The 22,305-nt window shown below is 41.3% G+C and overlaps 1 protein-coding gene across 1 annotated transcript in view; it reads right to left on the reverse strand.

Moving 5' to 3' along the window:
- Positions 1-22,028, reverse strand: part of ARHGAP22 (Rho GTPase activating protein 22) — a 142,062-nt gene extending 120,034 nt beyond the window's left edge. The window contains exons 1-2 of the mRNA XM_008929819.3: positions 21,912-22,028; positions 2,589-2,788 (exon numbers count right to left, since the gene is read on the reverse strand). Of these exons, the coding sequence (XP_008928067.2) occupies positions 2,589-2,788; positions 21,912-21,945 (234 nt within the window). The 5' untranslated portion in view covers positions 21,946-22,028. The remainder of the gene's footprint in view (positions 1-2,588; positions 2,789-21,911) is intronic.
- Positions 22,029-22,305: the final 277 nt, after the last annotated feature.

Consider the following 22,305-nt stretch of genomic DNA (forward strand, 5'->3'; position numbering starts at 1 on the left):
TAAAATTAAGGTAAAATAAGTCAACAGAATAGGATGAACTTTCAGCACCCTCCCCTCCCTACCCTATTGCCCTACAATTTGACTTTGAAGTTCACTGAAATTTGAAGACATGCTGAAGGCATTCCAAAGATAACAGGAAAACACTGGAAAGGTAACATGACAAAAATGCAGATGCATTTCAAATTATTTCAAATGGAACAAAAAAGTATAACATACAACATTATCTTTAGAGTCCAGTGGCCAGAACACATTCTAGAAAATTCTGCTGTTTTCTAGAGGGCAAAATTCAATCCCACTGCAGATGCACTACAGCCTTTTATCATGCCAAGTCAACACTGAAAGAAAGGTTAATGAATTAGTTGCACAGTGGCTTCTGTTCCCCTGGAAACTGGGGAGGAGTGCATGCTATCTCCTATCCTGGGAATAGAAATGAACCCAAAGCTACTTTAAAAACCGACCAATATATTGACAGAGTCAGTAGGAGCATCAAAAGCTCTTTGCAGGTCAGTCCTCCCTTTCCCCTTTCCTCATGGGGGCAACCTGAGAAAACACTCAAGAAAAGTAATGTCTGCAAGTCCACCCTCTAAACATTGGACTCTGAGTGGGCTGTGCAACTGCAGCTATGTCATATGGCACACAAATGCACACACCTTCAACAGTACTCAATCCATTAAGACCACAGAGCAATTCCTCTTCACTCCAGAAAGCCTATGTGATTCTCCTACCATTAGATTACAGCTCCATCTTTTTAGCATTATTATCAAGGGAAGAACATCTGCAATTTCCTCTTAGAATCTGATTTTCATAAAAATAGGCAATGCAACATCCATAAACAAAAAGCTGTTATTTCATGTTTGTCTTTTGAAACATTATGTCATAAATCTCACTTACTTTATCAGTTAAACAATAAGAATACAACCTTCTTCCAGAGTATGTATAAATAATCAAGTAGGCAGAAGATCAATGGGAATTTTGGTGCAGTTACTGATTTAGTTTCTGCACACAAGCTTGCAGACCACACTTGATATATAAAACAAAAACACTTAAATTAAGCATGAGAACCTTTCAGGCTAAAGGAAATTAAGGATTAATATCAACTAATGAAAATATCTCCATGGCCTGTAACAAAGATCTCTTAAGGTCTCAGTTGTGTTCCTTTGTAGGCATCCCTGTGCCATTGCCCCCTCATTCCAGAAAATCCCAAGCAATAGCTATCTACAAGTTAAAAAAGTACATCTCACCTGTGGGATGCATACAGTCCTAGCTCAAGTCAGATGCAAATCCTAGTTTGCGATTCCTAAAAGAATAGTCAGGACACAGTCCTTTATCATCCTAATATTCTGTGATTCTGTGAAAACTGCTTCCCATGGTGATAAATGTATGGCAATCCCATGCCCCAAAAGGGTCAGGGTTAAAGAAATGCTTTACAACATGACTACTGAGGCAGTTTCTTCCTCCTCATGTCCACTAACACAGTTCAGAAGTGCCCAGCTCTCCATATCCATTGCACACGAATATAAGGTGCTTGGCTTAAAAGCACAAAATCCAGCTGTTGCTTGCAGCATCCTGAGTAACCAGGCTACATCATCAGGTCCAAGTGTCTGTAGCCTTTACACAGCAGGCTGTCCATAATGATGGACCAAATCCCTGATTAGGAGAGTGCAAGATATAAGATGCAGTCAACATCCTCATTCATCTACCATACTTATATCAGGCCCACAGGGGAATATTCATTTCCATTCTCACTCTACAATGAAATTTATGTGACAGTCAAGCACACAGCTGCATCAAGCAGTTCAATAATCATCTATAATGAGCGTGTGGATGGTGATGATATTATACAGGCTGACTGTCACTCTGTAATGCCTGTACTGACTCATCAGGAGGCAGCAGTACAGGGACATTGTCTGGCTTATTCAATTATGTTCCCTCTGTTCAATGACTCTGGCTAAAGGCCCGACAGTCAAAACAATAACTACATGAATTATGATACATAACCTACTACAGCAACTAGGGAAGACCTTAGCTCAAATGCTGCAAGAGTATTTTACAGGCATTTGAAGAAGACAAATAATAAATTCTTTATCTCCTCTATAAGCTTTATCCCATAGCATAACACCCTCTCCTTCTCCCACAATGCTAAAACATATTACAGCCCATTCTCAAGCCCTTCATGCCAGGATGTAACAAAACCTACCCACTCTGCACACACAAGCCAGCCCTACACAGCTGGTTCACCTCTCAGCGAACAATGGATTAGTTGGGAGATAATGAGTCCCAGCTGACTAAGCAAGGTTAATCACTCCTGCCTCAGGAATCTGGAACTCCATAGCTCTTCCTGTCAAACTCCAGTCTCACAGATGACCATACTAAGATTTGGAGGTCAGCATGCCCTAGTGGGTAAGTAAACACCTTCTAACCTTTTCCCAAGCTCTACAACTTGCCTGATAGAAGTCTCCTTACCATGTCTCTTGCCTTTGAACCTTCTTAAGCGTGTACGGTTTTGGTGAGGATAGAAAGCAACTGAAATGAGCTCAATCAAAGCAGTAACTGTGATCTACACAGAAGTCACAACCAGTAAGTCATACCTGAGGTTTAGTTTCCTCTTCATCCTTGTAATAGAAGAGCTGATCCCCACGCAGCACAAACCATCGCTGCTGCCAGTTCTTCATAATGCTCCTTTGTTTCTTTAGCCAGCCACACTTCAGCACACGTTCTTGAGGGTTTGGAGAAGAAGGTCTGGAGGGAGGCCCAATCTGTTCACCCATCACCAAACTCCTTGACCGGGCTGAAAAGGCAATTACAGAGTAAATGAAAAAAAAATAAATAAGGATAAGAACACTCAGATGTGGATAGAGCATTACACGTATGCTACCTCTTTGAGCAGGTACTTGTTTTTCAGGGTGTACATTCAAGTTCATGACAGTCAAACAAAAGACAAACCACCTTTTTGGTACTGCTCACTCCAGCAACCTTCTAAAGTGACACAATACCTCCACTAAGGCTCCACTGGTCATACTACCTTTCTTTGTGGCAAATCATTACTGAATTCCAGCTCTATAATAATGATATTGCTCTCTCCTAAAGGCATATTTACCCAATGAGGATGTGCAAAAAGTGTGGTGAGGGGGGACAGAAAAGGAAAAAAAATGAGGGAATATAAGAAAATATTCTTACTCCATACACTATCACTGTGGGGTGATTAGCCAGTGAACCCAGCTGCCATAAGAAAAAAGATTAAAAACTGGGAAAGATTCAAAAAGAGAATTGTCAATCAAAATGACAAAGACAAAAGACATATAGATAGCATAGCTATCCAGAATGATTAAAGTCATCTCACTCTTCAGGGCTTTCTGACATCAAAGCAGAAAAACAAAATTAAAACAAAAGATGAAATAAAGGGAAAAAAATCAACATGTAAATCTGACTAAAGGTTTCAGAAATAGAAAAGAAATGTATCGCCCTTTCTATTCTCTTTCCACATGCCTGCAGTAAGAGTACTAAAGTTTTGAGCATTTAGAGCTAGTCTGGCATAGCAGATAATGATTATATACTGCAGGCAGCAAGCCAGTTCTCTAGAATGGATAGGTTAGGTGACCTTATAGGTCTTTTCACCTCTACTTCCTTTGGATTTATGAAGTATCTTATAATAATAGTTATTTAATATTTCATGCCATTTTCCTTCATTAGTGCTAACATGATCCTGCTCCTTCCCATTTTCTACAGTCAGCTAACTTAAAGCACAATTTATAATTGCTCACTTGGAACAAGGTGTTAGTTTAGAGGCCAATACCAGTAAATCTACATCACTGATGTCTTACATTAACACTGTAAAAAGAAAACCAAAACAAACCAGGCAGCTAAAAGACAGGCAAGCTTCTAATTCACATAGCCCTGATATGCTACAGCTAATCCAGATTGTCACAACAAAGGGCAACTCTCCACCTCTCAGAGCACTGTCTAGCTTTGCCTCTTTTGGGTTCAGACAACTACAACATGGCCTTGATGTTACCACTCGATTCTGGTTTTTGCTCCAGGTGCCTTATCACACATTGATGAGACTGAAAACATATGCCAAAGAAAGAAAAATAATTTGGAGGTTGTGGTGTTTGGGAAATAAAAAACAATGATAAGAAAAAAATAATTTAAAATAATCACAATTGCAACATCAAACTTGATCCTTTTTCTTCTCTTCCATCAAGCAAACTGCAAAATAAGGAGAGTCAGATAGCAGACTTAGGTCAGATCTTTGGAGAGCCTCCTCAGTGTAATCCAGTGAAGGAAATTCCATTAGTATCTGTAATAACATCTACTTTGACCTTCCTCGTGTCCTGGCAGTGAGGCCATCATGTTTTGCTTTATAAAGAAATATAAACCAGCACATCTACACACTAAACACTTCTGTCAGCAGAGGGCAGATCTGAACAGTACCATGTCCTCCCATTATAAAAAAGTCTCAGTGACACTATCTCCACTTGTACCATTTCATATACTTTTTCCTTTCACTCTGCCTTAAGGATCTGCTCACCTCTCCTGTAACCATCCTGTAGGCACTCAGTTTGACCCCTGACAATTTCCCAGTTTTATAGGCAGAAGATGACATCACTTCGTTAGTCTTAAATGTCAGACTCAGTGAAAGCCCTGTCTGATAGGTAGAATGGATTTTATTTTTCACTTCTCTGAACTGATAAGGTAAATTCTGGTACTCTCAACAGAACTGTGAATAACTGGTTTTGTCTTGTGCCAAGAGAAATTAGCTTTCAACTTATAACTATCCCCTGTTATAAGAAATCAATTTTTTATTTTGTTATTAGCTTCACTTAAAAAATGTAAATTAAAAGTTGAAATATTCTAAGAAGTGCTGCTGCAGCATCATAGCTTTTTTTGAATTATACTTCCCTTATTTTTGGCTAAAATAGCTGGCTGAATTTAACCTGAGCTCATATACAGCATTAGTCCTACATCAGCAAAGTTTACCAGCAACCCCTGGATTTTCTTGAGTAACCCAACACTTCTCAATTCTGGTTATTTTTACATAGTCAAAAGAATTCGAAAAAAAATTCATAATAAATAATTCCCTTAAAATCAGGCTTTGATGTATCCAGGCTTATTCTCTAAGGTTGCACACTGTAGTCTGAGCTCTCACAGACAGGAATTATCATTCCAGTAAATATATCAACAACCGCTTTCCACCACGCAGCCAAGATCGTCAGGATTTGGTTCCAGCCCTTCTGGCAGCACAGCACCTCTCACAGATGGATACAGAGTTACCAAAAAAACCCGTCCCCTTCCCACACCCCCATCACCACCAGGTCCTAGAGGACCCCATTTCATACACACAGAGTAAGAAAACTCCCTGGTCACCTTTGAGTCTCTATTGCAGAGACCTGCAGAAATTTAGTTGAACAAAACTTCTCTACTTCATCCCAGGCCACATTTTACAGCTATGACCAAACTGTAATCTAGTTTAGACTGTCCAGAATCTGTTTCACATTCATGTTACAATTTACGTTATTACAAGAGCAAATATCCCAAAAATTTGCTTTTACCAACAGCACTATAATGTTTCTTAGGCAACATCTTGGCTACTAATCTAACCATTTAGTCTAATAATACCAAAATCCATACTTCAGTAAGTACTTAAGTCATCTCCACACTGAAGTACCTTAGCACTCTCCAGCTTAAGCATGAAAGTCCCATCAGTTTCCAGTTTTCCTCACTTGCATATAGTTCCATGCACCCTTTGCTATTTTACCCCTCCACCTAAAAAGAAATCAGTTTCAAGTACCTGGAAAGCTACCATATATATTGACAGATCTCACAAAACACAAAGGTCTTGCTTTGCAATAACCCTAAGTAAATTACTTTGTACTTCCACACACCCTTCAGTGCTATTCGTCCAGTTCACCTAGCAACTATTTATTTTAGTCAAGAGTAAAAGCTTTTGTGATCATTTTTTTTATTTTATTTTATGCAGCACCCTGTCTCAGTCAATTGCTATGGTTGTCAATTCTTCATGCTGTCTTAGCTTTCCATTTCCTTAGTTTCTAATTGTGACTGTAATAGTTAATTTCATTAGGGAGATACTTAGCAACTTCATCTGCAAGTCAACAGCATGGATCAGATAGAAATTTTCAGAAAGAGGGATTATTTATGGCTATTAACAGCATTGATGTTTACACTGCATGCTTCACAGAATACAATAATTGCATAGAGGTCAGAAGAAAAGTTTCACGGATGAGCACAGCCTTCCTCTAAAGCAGCAGGTATCTCATGCTACTGGGATCAAAATATCTGCTTTGATAGTCTGATGCAGTACATCAAGCCCCTGATTCTTAATGGTAGAAATACATTCTTTATGCTCATCTATTGAACAGAATTATGGAATCAGCAGAACATAAGGAAGAAAACAAATCAATAAATCCGACTCACAACAACTCAGCAAATATTTTACATGCCCTAGAGTTCTGATCCAGTAATGCCTTTTCAATAACACCACACAGTTTGGTTTCGCTCTTCACATTGTCATTAGTTGATTATTGATTCAGCCATACATATAAGTTCTAAACAGAAATCAGTGTAGGAAGGATTCAAACTCTCCTTAGAAAAAGGTTTAGGATTCATTTGCACAGTGTGACAGTAGTGAAATGCCAACCATATACCCACTCCATACCCACTCAGAAGCTGGGAAACAAGGCAACTCCAGCACAGCAAGGTAACAACAAACCAGGCAGACCCATATTCTTGCTGCCCCACAGATGGCACTAACGAGTCAAGCCATTTTGAAATGGTAAGTCATAAAAGGCAAGAATCAGAATTACAGACCTTGAAAATACTCCTCTGACTGGAAGTGACACTGACACATGGAATTTCTCATATCCAGATGATTATGGGAGAAAGAATATGAGCAAAGGCAGTAAAGAGATGCTTCAACACTCAATATGCAAATACCTGGGGCTACACTAAATAAACTCCCCTCCAAAACCCCATGATTGGTTGTCATGTCTTTAATAGTAAATTCAAAGATTATCCCAAGGAGTGAATGGGTCAAATTGGATGGAGCCACACTGCTAATCCTTACAGAGGTAGCAATCCCTATCCCCATCCCAACTCAGCCCTGTCTAAAGCTAATCATTCTTTATTCTCTTCATTTCCCTATTATCAGGGCACCTGCCTCTAAGCTACATACACATTCCTGTTCCCACATCTATTTTCTACCCTGAACATGCACATAACAGAGACATCATCTTCCCTTTCCATTCCTCCTTTCCCAGTTCAATCCTGCCTGGCAACATTATACAATCTCTTCTGCTCTCCTCCCACTCCCAGCTCTGAACACCACTAGGGATTTGAGCACTCAGTAAGTACCTACTTAAACCAGATGTGGAAATCAATCAAGTCAACACAATTCAATATCAATTAAAGTTGTAATCTTTTGAAATTTCATAGGCAGTTAGCTAAAAAATCAATATAGTCATTATAATTGATTTTGGCCAACAACTGTCCTACAGTAAAGGCACTTTGCTCTAGTGTGTCTTCAGTCTAACAACACAGTGACACACTGTTATTTGTAATATAGTCTTTGTTTAAAGTATTACCCACAAAGGGAAGTGGTTTCACATCCTATAAACAATATTCTCAGTCATTTTATTTAATTCAAACTTGGCCTCAAAAAAGGATTCACTGGAAACACAAGTAATATACTTTAGAAAGAGAAACTGAATTTCCTTTCATTGAATTGTAGGAAATAAAATATTTGGTTTAGATTTTTCTGTGTCCATCACACAATTGTATTTGTGTTTGAATTTGATAGTTGAGATACCAGAATCAGTAAGCACAAATGAAACCAAGACACTTCCTCAGCACCATCTGAGAATTAAGCATCTTGAAACACAATGAGCAAAGAAATTAGAGACAGAATGTTTGAAGTGGTTGGTGACAAGATGTGCTTAGGCAACTAGAAGGATATCAGTTATAAGGAACTGGCAAGGGCTTTTCATTCCCTTAAGGTAAACAGAGCAGCAATCTGTACAGAAACAAAAGGGTACTACACAGCCACACACCTGCTCACATTTTGTCATCTGGAGGACAATTACCACATTCAGAAACATTACCATAAGAGCAGGTTGTGCTCCATCACTTCTATTCAATAAAGCTCTACCTGCCTACTCAGAACATTTTATAGAGCAAGGCAATGTTCTATGTTCTACTTCCTTCCCTTAATTTGTTTTTTCTTTCAGCCAAAATAAAAATACGAAAGGATAAATTAATGGATCTGGAAACTCATAATTTTTTCCAAAAGAAAACATTCATACATTACACTATAAGCAGTGCAGTTCTGTAATCTTACTGTCCAACCAAAGGAAAATCAGGGAGACAATTAGCTTTACATATGTTAGCCTAGTAACCTTGTGTTTTCTGCAGTGGTTGGGAAACCAGACTTAAAGTACCAAACCAGGTTAAAAAAAAAAAAAAGAACTGAAAGTCTGAAGGAAGGATCTGTTTGTACAGCTATTTATTTGCTATTAAGTGCCTGTAAGAACAACTGCATTCCCAAAGACCAATTCATAAACCTAAAATCCAACATAAACTAATACAATTCACTATACTATAGTATGATTGCACTCTCAGACTAGGGATAACTGCTGCCAGAAACTGGTTATACATACTGTCAAAAATATCTTTCAGCCCTTCACTGAAGGGCACAAACTTTTGTTACAGATTATTTACCTATAAATAAGCACATTCTGTTTAAAAACAAAAATCAAAACCAAACAAAAACCCTACACACCAAACAGACACTCTTTTGAGCAGAAAGATATCCAAGAGAGGGATGAAGGAAGATCTGAACAGCAAGGAAGTGACCAAAAAGCGTGTTTCAGCTATGGCCAAAGAATCTGAGCCAGCCTGAAGGACTCTGACAAGAAATAAACTACATATTGTAGTAGAAGATGCATGCCCAAAAAGGAGCCCAAATTCTTCATGAAGCAGCACTCTGTTTCCAGAACACAATTTCATCCCCTCTCAGAACTTCTAAGTCCAAAACCTGAAGGTTCTGGACTTTCAAGATTTTATAAAGGTTGTTCTCTCATCTCTTTTGCACTGCCAGATCAGTCAGTCAGTGCTTTTTCACTGGAAAACTGCGGGTGCACCACGGACTTCTGAAGCATAACACCAGACTGCATATATTGTTTATATCAGCATGTTTTAAGGGTGAATGTGCTAACCGTACCTGGCAGCAAAGGAGACAAGATTTCCTGCCAGCTAGCAGGTTAGCACACCCAAACAACACTTAAAATACACATACTGCATCTGGTACTAAAAGCTGTGTAGCCCTACCATGCCATAAACTCAGACACAGCAGGACACATTTAAAGTTGCCTTTACCCTTTCTAGAGTCATGGAGCTGGCTCAGGTCTTTGCATCACTCTTCAACGATCTCACAGCACTCCCTTTGTAGAACACAAAAAAATCTATTCCTCTGTTCCACCTACAGTACAGTATTTATGGAACACAGTCAGAAACAAAAGGCAAAGACACACTACTTTGAGAGAAGTTGCTTCCTGACTGTCATGAAGAAATTAATCTTGGACTTCTTTGTGTTGTTCAACAGCTATGACTTTTCACTAGCTTACAAATGGCATTGTCAGCTCTGCAAAAGGCACAATCTAAATAAGAAAAATAATTTTATACTCCAGTGACCTGTGTGATGTGACCATAAAAGCCACTTTAATGATCAGAGTTACTTGCAAAAGTATGCAGGTAGCACACTTAAAGCAGCAGGGGGAAGACAAGAATCAACTTTAATCTTAGTTCTCTTTTTGAGTGACACAAAGGTTTAAGGCTTCTGTGAAATATGCTAACTGATGACCTGTTAATGTCTTCATTGCATCAGAGAACACACCTACAGTAGCACAAACTGATACACATTAATGCACGGCCTTTCCACAAGTCAAGGAAAACTCAGATCTGTTTAATAATCAATGCAACCCCCCCACACACAATGAAAAAAACAAAAAACAATCCATATAGTCAGAGGGATAATTTAGTCCTTTACTCCTTAAGAACAATCTAAATTCATCTTCAAACTATTGTTACAAATTGATGGCATCTTAGACTTCAGGAACAGCTAAGGATTTTGGCAATCCATTGCTGCCATCAGGTAAGTAAAGGGGCATTGATCTGTTGGTTGACATTTCACTCCACCTCTGAAGACCTTTGACCTATTGTACAAAGAAGTCCCAAACTGCTGCTATCACTAGCAGCAAGAAAGCCAGCAGGTCTCAACTCCACAGAATAGTAAAGAGTTTAACTTTGTATTTTCAAAAAAAAAAAAAAAAAAATTGAATTACTGTCCCAGGTTGTGAGAATATGTGGGGGTTTTTGCGCTTGTCAACTTCTGCAGGTAACCCACCAGCAGCTGTTCCCAAAAGTGTTCTGCAAATACACGAAGCCATGGCAATCTTCCCAAACCACTGGAATTAGATCAAGGATAAACACCAAGATGGAAGGGTGATGATTTGATTCTTTCTGCTACTGAACTACTGATTAACTGATCTAGTGAAGTGACTCTATTCCAAAAAAACGCAGTGAATTGAGGGAAACCATTGAGAACTATCAGCATTCAGATGAGGTAGCCTACATCTCCTCTGCAGAACTAGGACATTTGGCTAGGGCTGTATTATAAAGTAGTACAGCACACTGGGTGTGGGGTAGAACAAGTAGGGAAGAACAGCTGGTACTGCCGACATTGGAGTACATTTTATTTAAAAGTATCCAAGACCGGAGATAAGTTCAGCTGGTCAGAGCCTGGTGCTAACAACACTAAGGTTGAGGTTCAATCCCCGTATGGGCCACTCACTTAAGAACTGGACTCAATGATCCTTGTGGGTCCCTTCCAAATCAGAATATTCTGTGATTATGAGACTACGCTAAAACACCATTCAAAGCATGAAGGGTAGGAGAGGTCAGGAGATCTGCTGCAAAGGCATTGATCCAAACCAAAATGGAGGTCTCCCCTGAGCCTCCTAACCTCCAGGCTAATCCCAACACCCTTAGCCACTGATCACAGGCACCTGTGCTCCAGACCCTTCACCAGCCTTGCTGCCCTTCTTTGGATACGCTCCAGCACCTCAACATTCTTCCTAAACTGAGGGGCCCAGAACTGGACATAGTATTTGAGGTGCAAATTCTTCATTGAAGAGTTTAAGTCCTGGTTGCTGAACCCCACCATTCCCACCTCTGCTTCTACTGCTCCCAGTGTATCTGTAGTAGCAGCATGGCTGCATCTGTACAATGTGAATAAAAATGCATACAGAACAGCTCAGAGAAACTATAGCAAACACATCTGTGATAGGACAAGGAATAAAGAAATCATTCATTTAGCACCCCAAGTACCGGCTCTTTACTTCTCAATAGAGGATATCACACTGAGTGGTGCAATTTTTATGCCTGCCTTTCAGTATTTCAGTACAGCAAAAAACCCAAACTCATGCAGTAGCATGAGTCAGCTTCTCCACAACAGAGTGTACAAAATACATCAGAACACAACCATTTATCATGCTCCCATCTTTTTCTTCTTTAACAGTGGTCTCCTCTCCCTCCTAGCAATAGGAGGATGCTGCAGGTCATATTTTAAGCACTCTATTTTGCATAGCTTTCTCGAAATCCATGAATATAAATGCAGAAGACAAGGAACAACAACGTAATACTCTGTACTCTTGAGGCAAAGTTAGAGAGCTACAAGTTCCATGACTTGAACACTCGTCACTCAAGTAATACTCACATGCTTCAATTATTTCTTATGTACTGAAAGGGACACACAGAACCTAGAGGACCACTCCATTACAGATTTATGATAATCTACACCAGTAGACAGCAGGTTCAAGTCTATTACTTTTTTATTCTTTTCTCGTAGGGCTGAGGGCATAGTCAAGCATATTCTTACTTATTCTTCTTGTTGATCATGAGTAGACTCTGTAACCAGTGTAACCAAATTCAACACTGTGTCCTTTGTTATTGAAAAACCAGAGTTAAAAACCATATTGATAGGCTGCCCAAGTACAGAACGGCTCCCAGCAAAAGACCATATTTTAAGGTCCCTTTATCTGCACCATCCTCTGAGTGCTCTCAACAGGATCCACTGCAGACTATTCAGAGGGCAGATCAGCATTTAGGTCACAGCTATTTGGTGTGTCACTCTAAAGCACATGCACTTGTCACATATTATGGCTACAAAACTGCCCAGCAATCCTAAACACCAGCTCCTCACTCCAACTGAACTCTGGTAGAATCTCTTGAATGCTGTAAATCTTCTCCATCTGGTTGGTTAGAATGCCTTCCTGACAAGCACTGCTGAAGGCATCTCTGTTGCTGGCAAAGCTCTCATAGTTCTGTGGACATTTACACTGAACTACAGCTCACTACTGCCAGAAGAGAGAAGTCTTATTCCTTTCTTTCTACATCCACTCTGTTCTTCCCTTCTGCTGATACACCCAGCCTTACATTCCTACATTATATTGACAAGTTGAGACCTTTTTATAAGGAAAGTTAACTTTCTACCATTCCAGTAAATATCTAAGATTTTTTTTATCCTGCTATTTTAATGAGTCAAATTAGGTCACAGAAGGAAAACTGAATGAATACTTTGTACTCCCTCTGCAATCAGCAATAGCCTCTTGAAATCTTCCCTATGGGTATGACTATTAATTTTTAATAACCTTTCCAGCCATAGTGGCTTAAGGAGCAAACAAAATATGCTGACTATGATAACATTCAGATTGGAGCTGGGATTGTACCCTGAGCTCGTACAGTATCAAATACTCTGGAGTTCTGATCAAGACCACAGCTCTACAGCACTACAGGTACAGCACAAACATAGGTTCACTGCAGTGTTAACAACTCAAACTAGCCAGAGGCATCCCAGTCACCCATGTTTTTGATAAATACTAATGTCTGTGCCATGCCAAGCACATGGTTCATGTTATTCTGACATGCAGTGCCTGCCAGCATCACTGATACCTAATACTGATGCTATAAACAAAGACCTTTGTCCACCATGCTCCATGAGATATCACTTCCTCAAATTATTCTGGACTGAAAAAATAATCTAGAGTACAGAAAACTTTCTGAAGGCCTTTAGCCAGGAATGGGCAATAAGATGAAGTGATACAATGACCCAGCCACTTTGAACAGTAAACTTCCAAAATCCAGCCATAACATTGTATTTCTCTTCTTTCCCTCATCCAAAGATGAGGGAGGTATTCATTCCTACCCTACTTTTCAGGACATAGCACTGAACCAACAGCTAGGTGTGCCTGTTCCAACATCATTGTACCTGTTTTCAACCTGCAAACGAATTCTGCCTCCTTCTCCATACAAGTTGCCACACTGTCAGCGTTGATTTGAGGGACAAAGGCAGAAGAAAATCAGGAATCCTTATTCTTACACTAATTCATACTCTGAATCTAAGTACTCAGATTATTTACTCGTAAGTATTTGTGACAAGATGTCACTGGCTAATAGGGTGAACTGGAGGTCTGCAAAGGAGTATTAGCCCTGTGCCTATAGTTCACCTAAAGAAATAGTAATCAGCCCAATTCTTCCTTCTAAAACAAAATTAGTTCTCACCTTAGAAACAACATACACATCTTTCTTGTCATTCATTCCCATGCCACAGATTTTGGTTTTTTTGGTAACTTCAATACCAGTTCACAGGTATTGAACTGGGTATTATGATTCAGGTAACAATTTTACCTGAAGCATAACAATTCTTAACACCTGCATTTAAGAGGAAGGATATTACAAGAAACTAGGTTTTTGGTATGGTTGAAAAGTGTATCTCCTCTCTTTAGCTCTTCATAAAGAACAATTTACTGCTTTTTGGGCACAAGGGATGCACAAGAAAAGCCCTGTGGAAGGAACACATGTTTAGAAAGACTGTCAGCAGCAGCTTCCCTCCCCCACGTTAGTTTTAAATACCTTCAACATGTGCAAGCCTGGACGGAGTCTAGGCACAGATCCTTTCCTCTTCCAGATGAGCAGACAGCTCACACTATGGCCTCATCAAGGAGTTTCCCCTTCCCATCACAGTGTGCCCTTATCATTACCTCAAACTACTCCTGCTCATACTGAAGGGAGCTGGAGAAAACAAATTAGGCTGTTTATGCTGCTATGCTTGCCTATCAACTACCATGAATATAAAGGGAAAGCTGGCAATGAGAAGTCGTCATTCTGGTAGCAATCCTGCAATGAAGAGTAATACATTTATACAGGTACTAAAAGTAGCAGGTGACTGTCCTCTCAGGAGAGAGATGTTACCATTTGTAGTGCTTCCACTGCACTATTCACAATCCTGTCAGTTTTACTCTGTACACACTCAGTGGTATTCTACAAGTAATTAGAGAGCCTATGGCTTTTTAATTTTTTAATATTTAATTCTCTCCCCACAAGTGCTCCCCTCCCACAGTCCAGCTATCCTTAGAGCTGAATTACTGCTCTTTCTCATGGCCCTTTCCCCTCCCCAGGAGGAAAGGCCATGGCTCATTATTTCAAATTCAGATTGCCTGTGCTTAATAAGCTGGTGCCTGCCTGCAAACTTTTCAGGGCTTTTTCTATGGAGAGTGATTGCCTGCCTGAGCCTTCAGGCAAGGACAGAAAGCTGCTATTGCCAAGAGCAGCACTTACTCCAGCACAAACCATGAAACCAGTTTGAGAGGGGCATCTCTACAGCAACAGGAAGATTACACCTTTGAACGAATCATGTGCTTCTTCATGGGACATACCACAAAATAAGAGTGGGAACCTGAACCTGTCTCTGGAGGAATCCCACAAACATCAATTTCTTGACTCCTTCTGTATCAAGACAACAGAGACAAAGAAATTACACCACAGAGCTCATAATGCAGCTCACTGCCATGCACCCCTGCACCAAAGCAGCACAGTGCTAGGAGCCTGGCCGGGTACCAAGGAGCAGAAGTAACTCCCTGCTTCATTCACCTCCCTCAGGCAGCATATGGTGAGAAGGAACACCCAGATCCTCCTGGTTTACTTGCCCCCTACACTTTACCTTTAGTCTGATCCTATTTCTTCACACTGCCTCCAGGGCAGTTAATTCACCAGTGCACCAGCTCCAGACCCAATGCTTCCCTCCTGTTGCCTTAGGATTTTAAACGCAATTCACCAGCTTCATCTGAGTTACTCCAAAGCAAAAAGATAAAACCCAGACTCACGTTGCCCCAGAGCTACTGCCACCTCCTCCTCCCCAGTGTCTCAGAGACTCCTTCCTCCACCAGCTCACAAACTGAGACATAAACCAAACCCCATTTACCATCACATCATCCTAGCCTTTTACCCACATACCTTTCCAGAGAACAGCTCCTGAAATTGCCTCTCCTACCTTAAAGAATCACTCATTTAAGGATGTGGGGTAGTGAACCTCCCCCTCACAGGTGCTCCTCCTTAACGGTGGCTCTGCCATGCCAGCTGCAGCTAGTCACACTGACTGCTCCCCACCCTGGAGCCTGGTGTGCTCCCAGCAATGTTGGTGGGCTCTAAGGGCTGAAGGAAGTGTTTGGAGGAGTTCACAGCTTTAGGGCTGTTTACTTTGGTTCCAAGAGTAAGAAACCTGAGTGTTATTATTTGCCTGGTAAGCTGGAGGTGCCAAGGTGCTGGCCTCCCACGTGCTCTGGGATAGCTGTGTACAGCATCAGCTCCTCAGAGCAGAGCTGCAGCTTGGGGCTGTGGAGGCTCTGGTGCTCCTCTGCATAGAGCTAAGAGGCTGCAGGTGCTAAGCTGTGATCTGGTGAGGGGGAATAGACACATGAGAGAGTTGCCCTTCTCTGCCTTTCATTACCAGTGAAAGGAGGGCTCTTTCACTCAGCGTCATTTGGAAGGGAATACAGGCTGAGGAGCTGCCTGCACTGTACAGTCCCTGAGGGCCAGGACTTGCTCCAGCAGCACGGTGCTGGCCTCTGCAGGAGTCAAGGGGAAAGGTGCCACCAGTTTCCCCCTAATACCAGGAGAACATAGAAACAGGACAGCAAACTCCTGTTGGGCACAGGGCAGCAGGATTGCCTCCTCTCTGTGGAGGACTTGGAGAGCAGCCAGAAGCTCGAGGGCTGATGCCTTGGTAAACAGAGAAGACTGAGTACACTCACGACTGTTCGGTTAACTCCGTGTCTCTATGAAATGCATTTATTTCACTGTTTCTAATTACTTCAGTCTGCCATGTCCCTTTTAACAAAGGGACAAATAGTTGCAAACTATTTCTTTTAGTCTCTCATTGAAATCGCCTTTAACCACTGTTTTTTGTTTCCTTGCTGAGCCTCATCTCAGCTGTGCATCTTGTACTGATTTTCCTTTTACCTGTGTCTGCTACTGTGGTTCTGAGGTTTCTTCTTACATGAGGCCCAACTCCTGGAACCTGAAGTGCATTGAAGATGATTTAGAATTATTAACTAGCCAGGCCAAATATAAATTTGAACAAGCAGAACCTTCTAATATAGTGAGAGGTCACCTTCACTGGTCTAAAAATGCCTAATTCACATTCCCTTACATGTCATTAATCATAATTTTCAAAGCTTATTCCTGAGCCTGGAAAACTCAGGAGAGATGAGAACTCCCAAAAGCCATGACTAGTTGATAGCCTTCTGCTGTGATTGAGACTGTCTTGAAGAAGTGATTAATAATGTCATTTTCTTTATACAAGAAATCTCTAGAGGGATGACCCAATGTTTCTTGTACAGAAAAAAATGTTCCTTGAGGCATCCCCCACAATTTCATACTGGTATATTCATACTATTATGCTGACACCCTCCATTTACTCAAGAAATAAAGCTGAAGGTTGCATTTATATGTCTAGACTGTTCTTAACTGGTGAGTTTTTATGGAGTCAGATGTGTTGCAAGAACAAAACATGGCCAGTGAAAAGCTGTTTAATAAGATGGAAGGATAATATTTTTTCACATACGCTACGCTTTGGGAAACAAGTTTCAAGTCCTGGTTCTGCCTTAGACTTCACATGTGGCCTAGGGTTTTTCCCTAATACATGGAAAATAAATGTTACCTGTGAAGTGGGGCACATGCAAGGGTAAATATGCTTTGAATTATTAAGCTCTGAGATACTATGGTAGTAAATCATTGGCCACCTAAGTAATGGATTAGCATAAAATTATCAGTTCTGAACACAAACTCTTGTGACTCTGACAGTTTCAAAGATGTCTAAATTAGGAGTGGATCTGTTCATTAATGGCAGGGAACCAATGTCCACATATGCATTACAAGGGACTCTGTTTTGGACTAGTTCTATTCTGATCCTATGGACTGGAACACACACTGGTTGCTGGAGAGCATTAGGTGCACTCCTGAAATTATCTTGCCACCTAGTTTAATCCAAAAGGAATACTACTTTGTTTGTTTATTCTGAGACTGCTTCATGACACAATCAGAGTGCAGTAAGTGACTAGAAATAGATTTGTTTTAAAAGCTCACTTCTAACCCTAAAGTGCTCATGTAGATTACAAAGTATACTACTGTGACATGACTGTCACTTGGATTTGTACTAAATAATACGCTTTCAGTCTGCAGAATTAAGGTAGTCTGGATTTTCACTGATTACTGTCTATAGTCTTCTACGACACTGTGCTGGTTCTGGCTGGGGTAGAGTTAACCTTCTTCTCAGTGGCTACATGGCTGCATTTTGGATTTGTTCTGAACACAGTTTTTCAGCTTTTACTCTTCCAGTTGTCTCTCTGATTCTGCTGGTGGGGGAGTGAGCAAGGGGCCATGTGGCACTTGGTTGCTGGCTGGGGTTAAACCACGACACACACCAACCCCAGTTCTTCTGCATGGTCCTTCCCCTTGCATAAGGCTGTCTCTTCATCTTGCTCAAATACCCAGTTCTTTCCACATCCCCAATAACCCCACACACTTCTATATCCCTTACCTGTTTGTCTGCCTTGAGTATATGTGTGCTCTCACAGGACAACCAATATGTGTCTTTAGGATGGTCAGTTGGGCATTATCTTTCAGAACATATATTCCTGTTGAGTACTAAGTGACAGTTCTCCCTAGGTGTACATATGGTTATATTTCCTCTGTCCTGCCACCAATTTTCTTTGAATTTATAGGAGCCAAATCTTGTTTTCAAACTCCTTTAGTTCTTTTAAATAAGATTCAGTTTAGCCCAGCAACATAAAAATTCTTAGGACAGAAATTGATAGAGAAATCATGCAATCATGTATCCTTACTGCCATAAGAAAGCAACCTAAATATAGGGTATTCATGCTCCTGTAATCAAAGACATGGAACTTTCATTAAAAATACAATTACACCATTGCAAAGGCACTGAATATTAAAACCTAGCTGTGTTCACTGCAAGCATGTGAAGCTTACATTGTAAATGTGCACACTCCCAGAGGGCTATACTAGTACTTTACCCCCTGAAGTCCCTCCTGGCAGCATTACTATACACCATCCTTAGAAACGCATTAAGCATGCTAAAGCCCACTTTTCATTAAAATTGAATTATGAAAAGTTTCAGAGGAGGAAAAAAGAGAGAGGGAAATACCTCTGTTCTACTACAGGCATGTGAAGATTACCAGCTCATTTGCAGCAGGCTAACTAGCCAAAATGTCTCCTATCGCTTTTTCCAGGCTCTACACTTTAATTAAAACAGTCAAACAAAAGTTTAATTCTTATGACTGTGAAGAAAATTTTCAACATACTGTAATATATGTATGAGCATACCACAAACAGAAATAATAGGTCACTGGTACCCAGTCATATAAAGTCCCAGTAAGGAGAGAAGGTTTATCCTTAGTACCTCTACAGCTGAGACAGACTGTCCTGAAGACAAGACTATTGTAAAGAATCTATCATGCCAGCAGACTTGCTTTCTATAGAGGGCAATTCCATCACATCACTCATTAAAATACAAATGCGTAAACTTCTACTCAGTCCAGCTTCCATTTCCTAGCACATTTAAATACAACTGGGAAGGTATACCCTGTTTGACACTTTTCAAACCAAGGAAAAAATGCTTTGTTTCATTTTTTTAATCTCTTAAAAACAATGAAACAAAAATGCATTCCTTGAGACTGAAGGATGTAGTCTGAAAACTGCTCTCCCTCCTCTCCATACTGAAAGTTTTCTTGCTTCCACTCTGCAAGGCAGTATTTCTATGCTCCATCACCTAATAAGAATGTGAAAATAGATATTTTCCATTGCAGTCACTTATTTCAGGCTCCTGTACTCCTCCAGTTGCTGTACATAAACCACTAGATGAAAAAATAATGCAAAATCCATTCAGGTCTACCCACGTTGAATGATTTTCCAGAGGACAATTTATACACATTAAGATTTGCAATCTGTGAGATTTTACACCTTCCTAGGTCTTATGAAAACACAATGTACCTCTATATGCATATTTCTGAGTTACGGATGTGAGGTTGCTGATGGAACAGCAAGGACTGTGTTATACTTGACATTTACTTTTAGTAAGGCAAATTATCTTTGTTCTCTACCATACCTTTCACAGATATTAAGAACTACACACTGGATGTCAAGCTCAAGTTCAGACTCAGCATTTTCAAAAGGCTGAATGTCTTTAAACCCAAGAGCTTTTTTAAGAACAATCCACAAGTCAAACAAAAATGACAGCATCAGATGTCACAATTGAAGGTTTAAAGGTACATTTGTAGCAGAGAACTGGAAATAAAAGAGATGTCAGTGAAGCATTCCTATTTGCAGCCTGAAGCAGAGTTATCTAGCCACACAGAGGGGTTTGAACCTCAAGGACTCTACAAATCCATCCCTAGGTTCAGCTTAACTGCTGCTTCCTGTCACACTCAAGTGCATTCACAGGCTTGTACCCAGAGTATCCTTCCTTTTCCCTTCTCTTCATTCTGTCTGCTAAGAGAACTCACACTGCCTCCCTTACACAACTAAGTCCTCAATGGCAGAGCTGACAGTCACTACTCAGAAGTCAGCCAAGCTCATGCAGCAGCTTGCAGCAGATCTCCTGCCCTCACTGTACACAGTATATTCTTGCAGTCTTCTGAATATTTTGCTTATCCACCGTTTATTACCTGAACCTTCATTAGCAATCCCAACTGAGACACCAGGGAGCATGAACTACCATTTCACATTCACCTTAGACTTGCAGGGTGGGACTCTTACCTTCAAGAAGCATTCAGCATCTTCAGCACCACCTGATTACAGTTCCTGTGAGCAAGAGCTATAGAAGAACCTTTCAGGATTAGGTCCTACTTGGTAACCTTTGCCAGAGGATACCAGCGCTTTGCCACAGCATTGCAAAAGTAGTTTCAAAAGTTTCAAAGTTTCAAAACCCATCATGTCAGCTCTTTTCACAAGTTCTAAATTCATCACAGTTAACGAACCCAACAGAACAAACCCAGAGAGAATGACATATACTCCTATAAATTGAGTCACAAAGTTACACTACAGTTTGTCCCCCAAGCATCAGTAGCCCATAGGTATCTACAATCCCATAACTAGACTTCAATATTTGTTAATGCTCAACTTAAGTCTCTTCCAGATGATTTGAAGAGAGTGGAAGAATGGCAAGCATGCTGTTCTGAAAGCCTGTGTTCCTTGCTCTGATACAGAATTCCTTTACCACTCTACAAGCGACATCTAGCTTGTCTCATCAGAGCTATAATAGCAAACAGGAATGCTGGATAACACATGTATTAAAAGGAGATTAGACACCCCTTAGAAGGAAGATGGCAAAGAGGCAGCATCTACAGAAGACTTAATGAACTTCTACAAAATTCTGTAACTAAGAAATAAGTACTTATGACTTTACTGAGGGTGTGGTAGTACATATCCGATCCTGACACCTGCAGATGGCAAGAAGCTTCTTCCTTCCAAGATGCTAACAGCTGTTTAATGGGCTGTTGGTATTTTAAGGACTGTTCATCGTGTAATACTGCTTTCATATATATGAAGCCAAGTGACATTTGGCTGAAAGTACCCGTCTCAGAATCACAGTAGCTAGAAGCAGTGACGCTTTTCCTATTTTATAATGGTGGCATGGCTGAAGAATATCCTAATCTTTGCATACTCTTCTGACTGTGCTTGTTTTAGCTCCTAAATGACATTAGTCAAATCTGCTTCCAATGTGCAGGAAAATGTATCCCTCTGAGACTCTCATTAGTTTGAGAGTGGCAGCAATGATCAACAAACGCCATGTCAAACGAGCAACTGGTGAAGATCACACAATACATCCCCTGCCAGAGCATCTCTTGCAGGTGACCTGACTTGGAGACAATGGCTGTGCCCAGCCCCAGCTAATTGCTTTACAAACACTGCACACAACATTCATAGGTCTGCTCAAAGCAGCTATTGCAAACCCAGGGCATGTTTTCCTTCCTCCCTTTTGTCTTGCCCACAAGCTCACACAGAACGAGTATCTCCACCTCCTGCTTCCAGCCCTGGAAGGATAACGTGCTACAGCAAACTGCTTCTCCAAGATGCTGCAGGTAAACTTGTCACAACTGTCTCCAACTGTTATAATGAATTCAGCGTTAGAAACACAGCATTAGCAACCAGCACGGGGGTGAAAAGGCTCAGTCGAGTCCCAGGACAGAGTACTATTTTTTTAATTGTCACTGCTGATCAGCCCTGAAATTGCAGACCATGCTGGTGAACACCAGCACAGGATCTCCTCCTGCGGTTCATTCTCCCCGAACATTCATTCCCGCTGCACTCCCCAGGGCTGGCTTCGGCCAGCGGGGTATCAGCCTTGCTCTCCGGGCAGCCCCTGCAGCCCAGGTGGAGGACGCTCCGCGGGCAGCGCTGGGGTCTCTCCGCCACCGCCGCGAAGTTTCCCGGTGCCGGCAGATGGTCTCCCTCCCCACAACGCGAGGCGCAGGGGTAGGCACACTCACCTCTCCTGGCCTGCCTGATCTTGGGGCTCAGCATGCTCCCGGCTGGGCGCTGCTCGCAGCATCAGCACCCGGCCCCGGCCGCCGCCCCGCGCATCGCCGCCACCGCCGCTCAGACGCCGCTTCTCGCCGCTTCCAGCTCTGGCTCGGGGGAGACGCTTCACATGGGGCTGAATAAACCCTAATGCATTATTTATCCGGCCTCCAATTAATTCCCATCCAAACTAGGCATTAAGTGCGTCGGTAATTATTGGCGATAGATCACCAGAGCGCAGACACGAGGGCTGGACCTGGCTCCTGCCGCTAATTGGCCACGCGGCCAATGATCAATGTGCCGCTTCCAAGGAGCGGAGCGGATCCCCGCTCCTGGTCTGCATCTTCCTCCGGTAGCGCTCAA

Source organism: Manacus vitellinus, unplaced genomic scaffold, assembly GCF_001715985.3.
Source record: "Manacus vitellinus isolate BGI_N305 unplaced genomic scaffold, ASM171598v3 scaffold_15_pilon, whole genome shotgun sequence".
Lineage (NCBI taxonomy): Eukaryota > Metazoa > Chordata > Aves > Passeriformes > Pipridae > Manacus > Manacus vitellinus.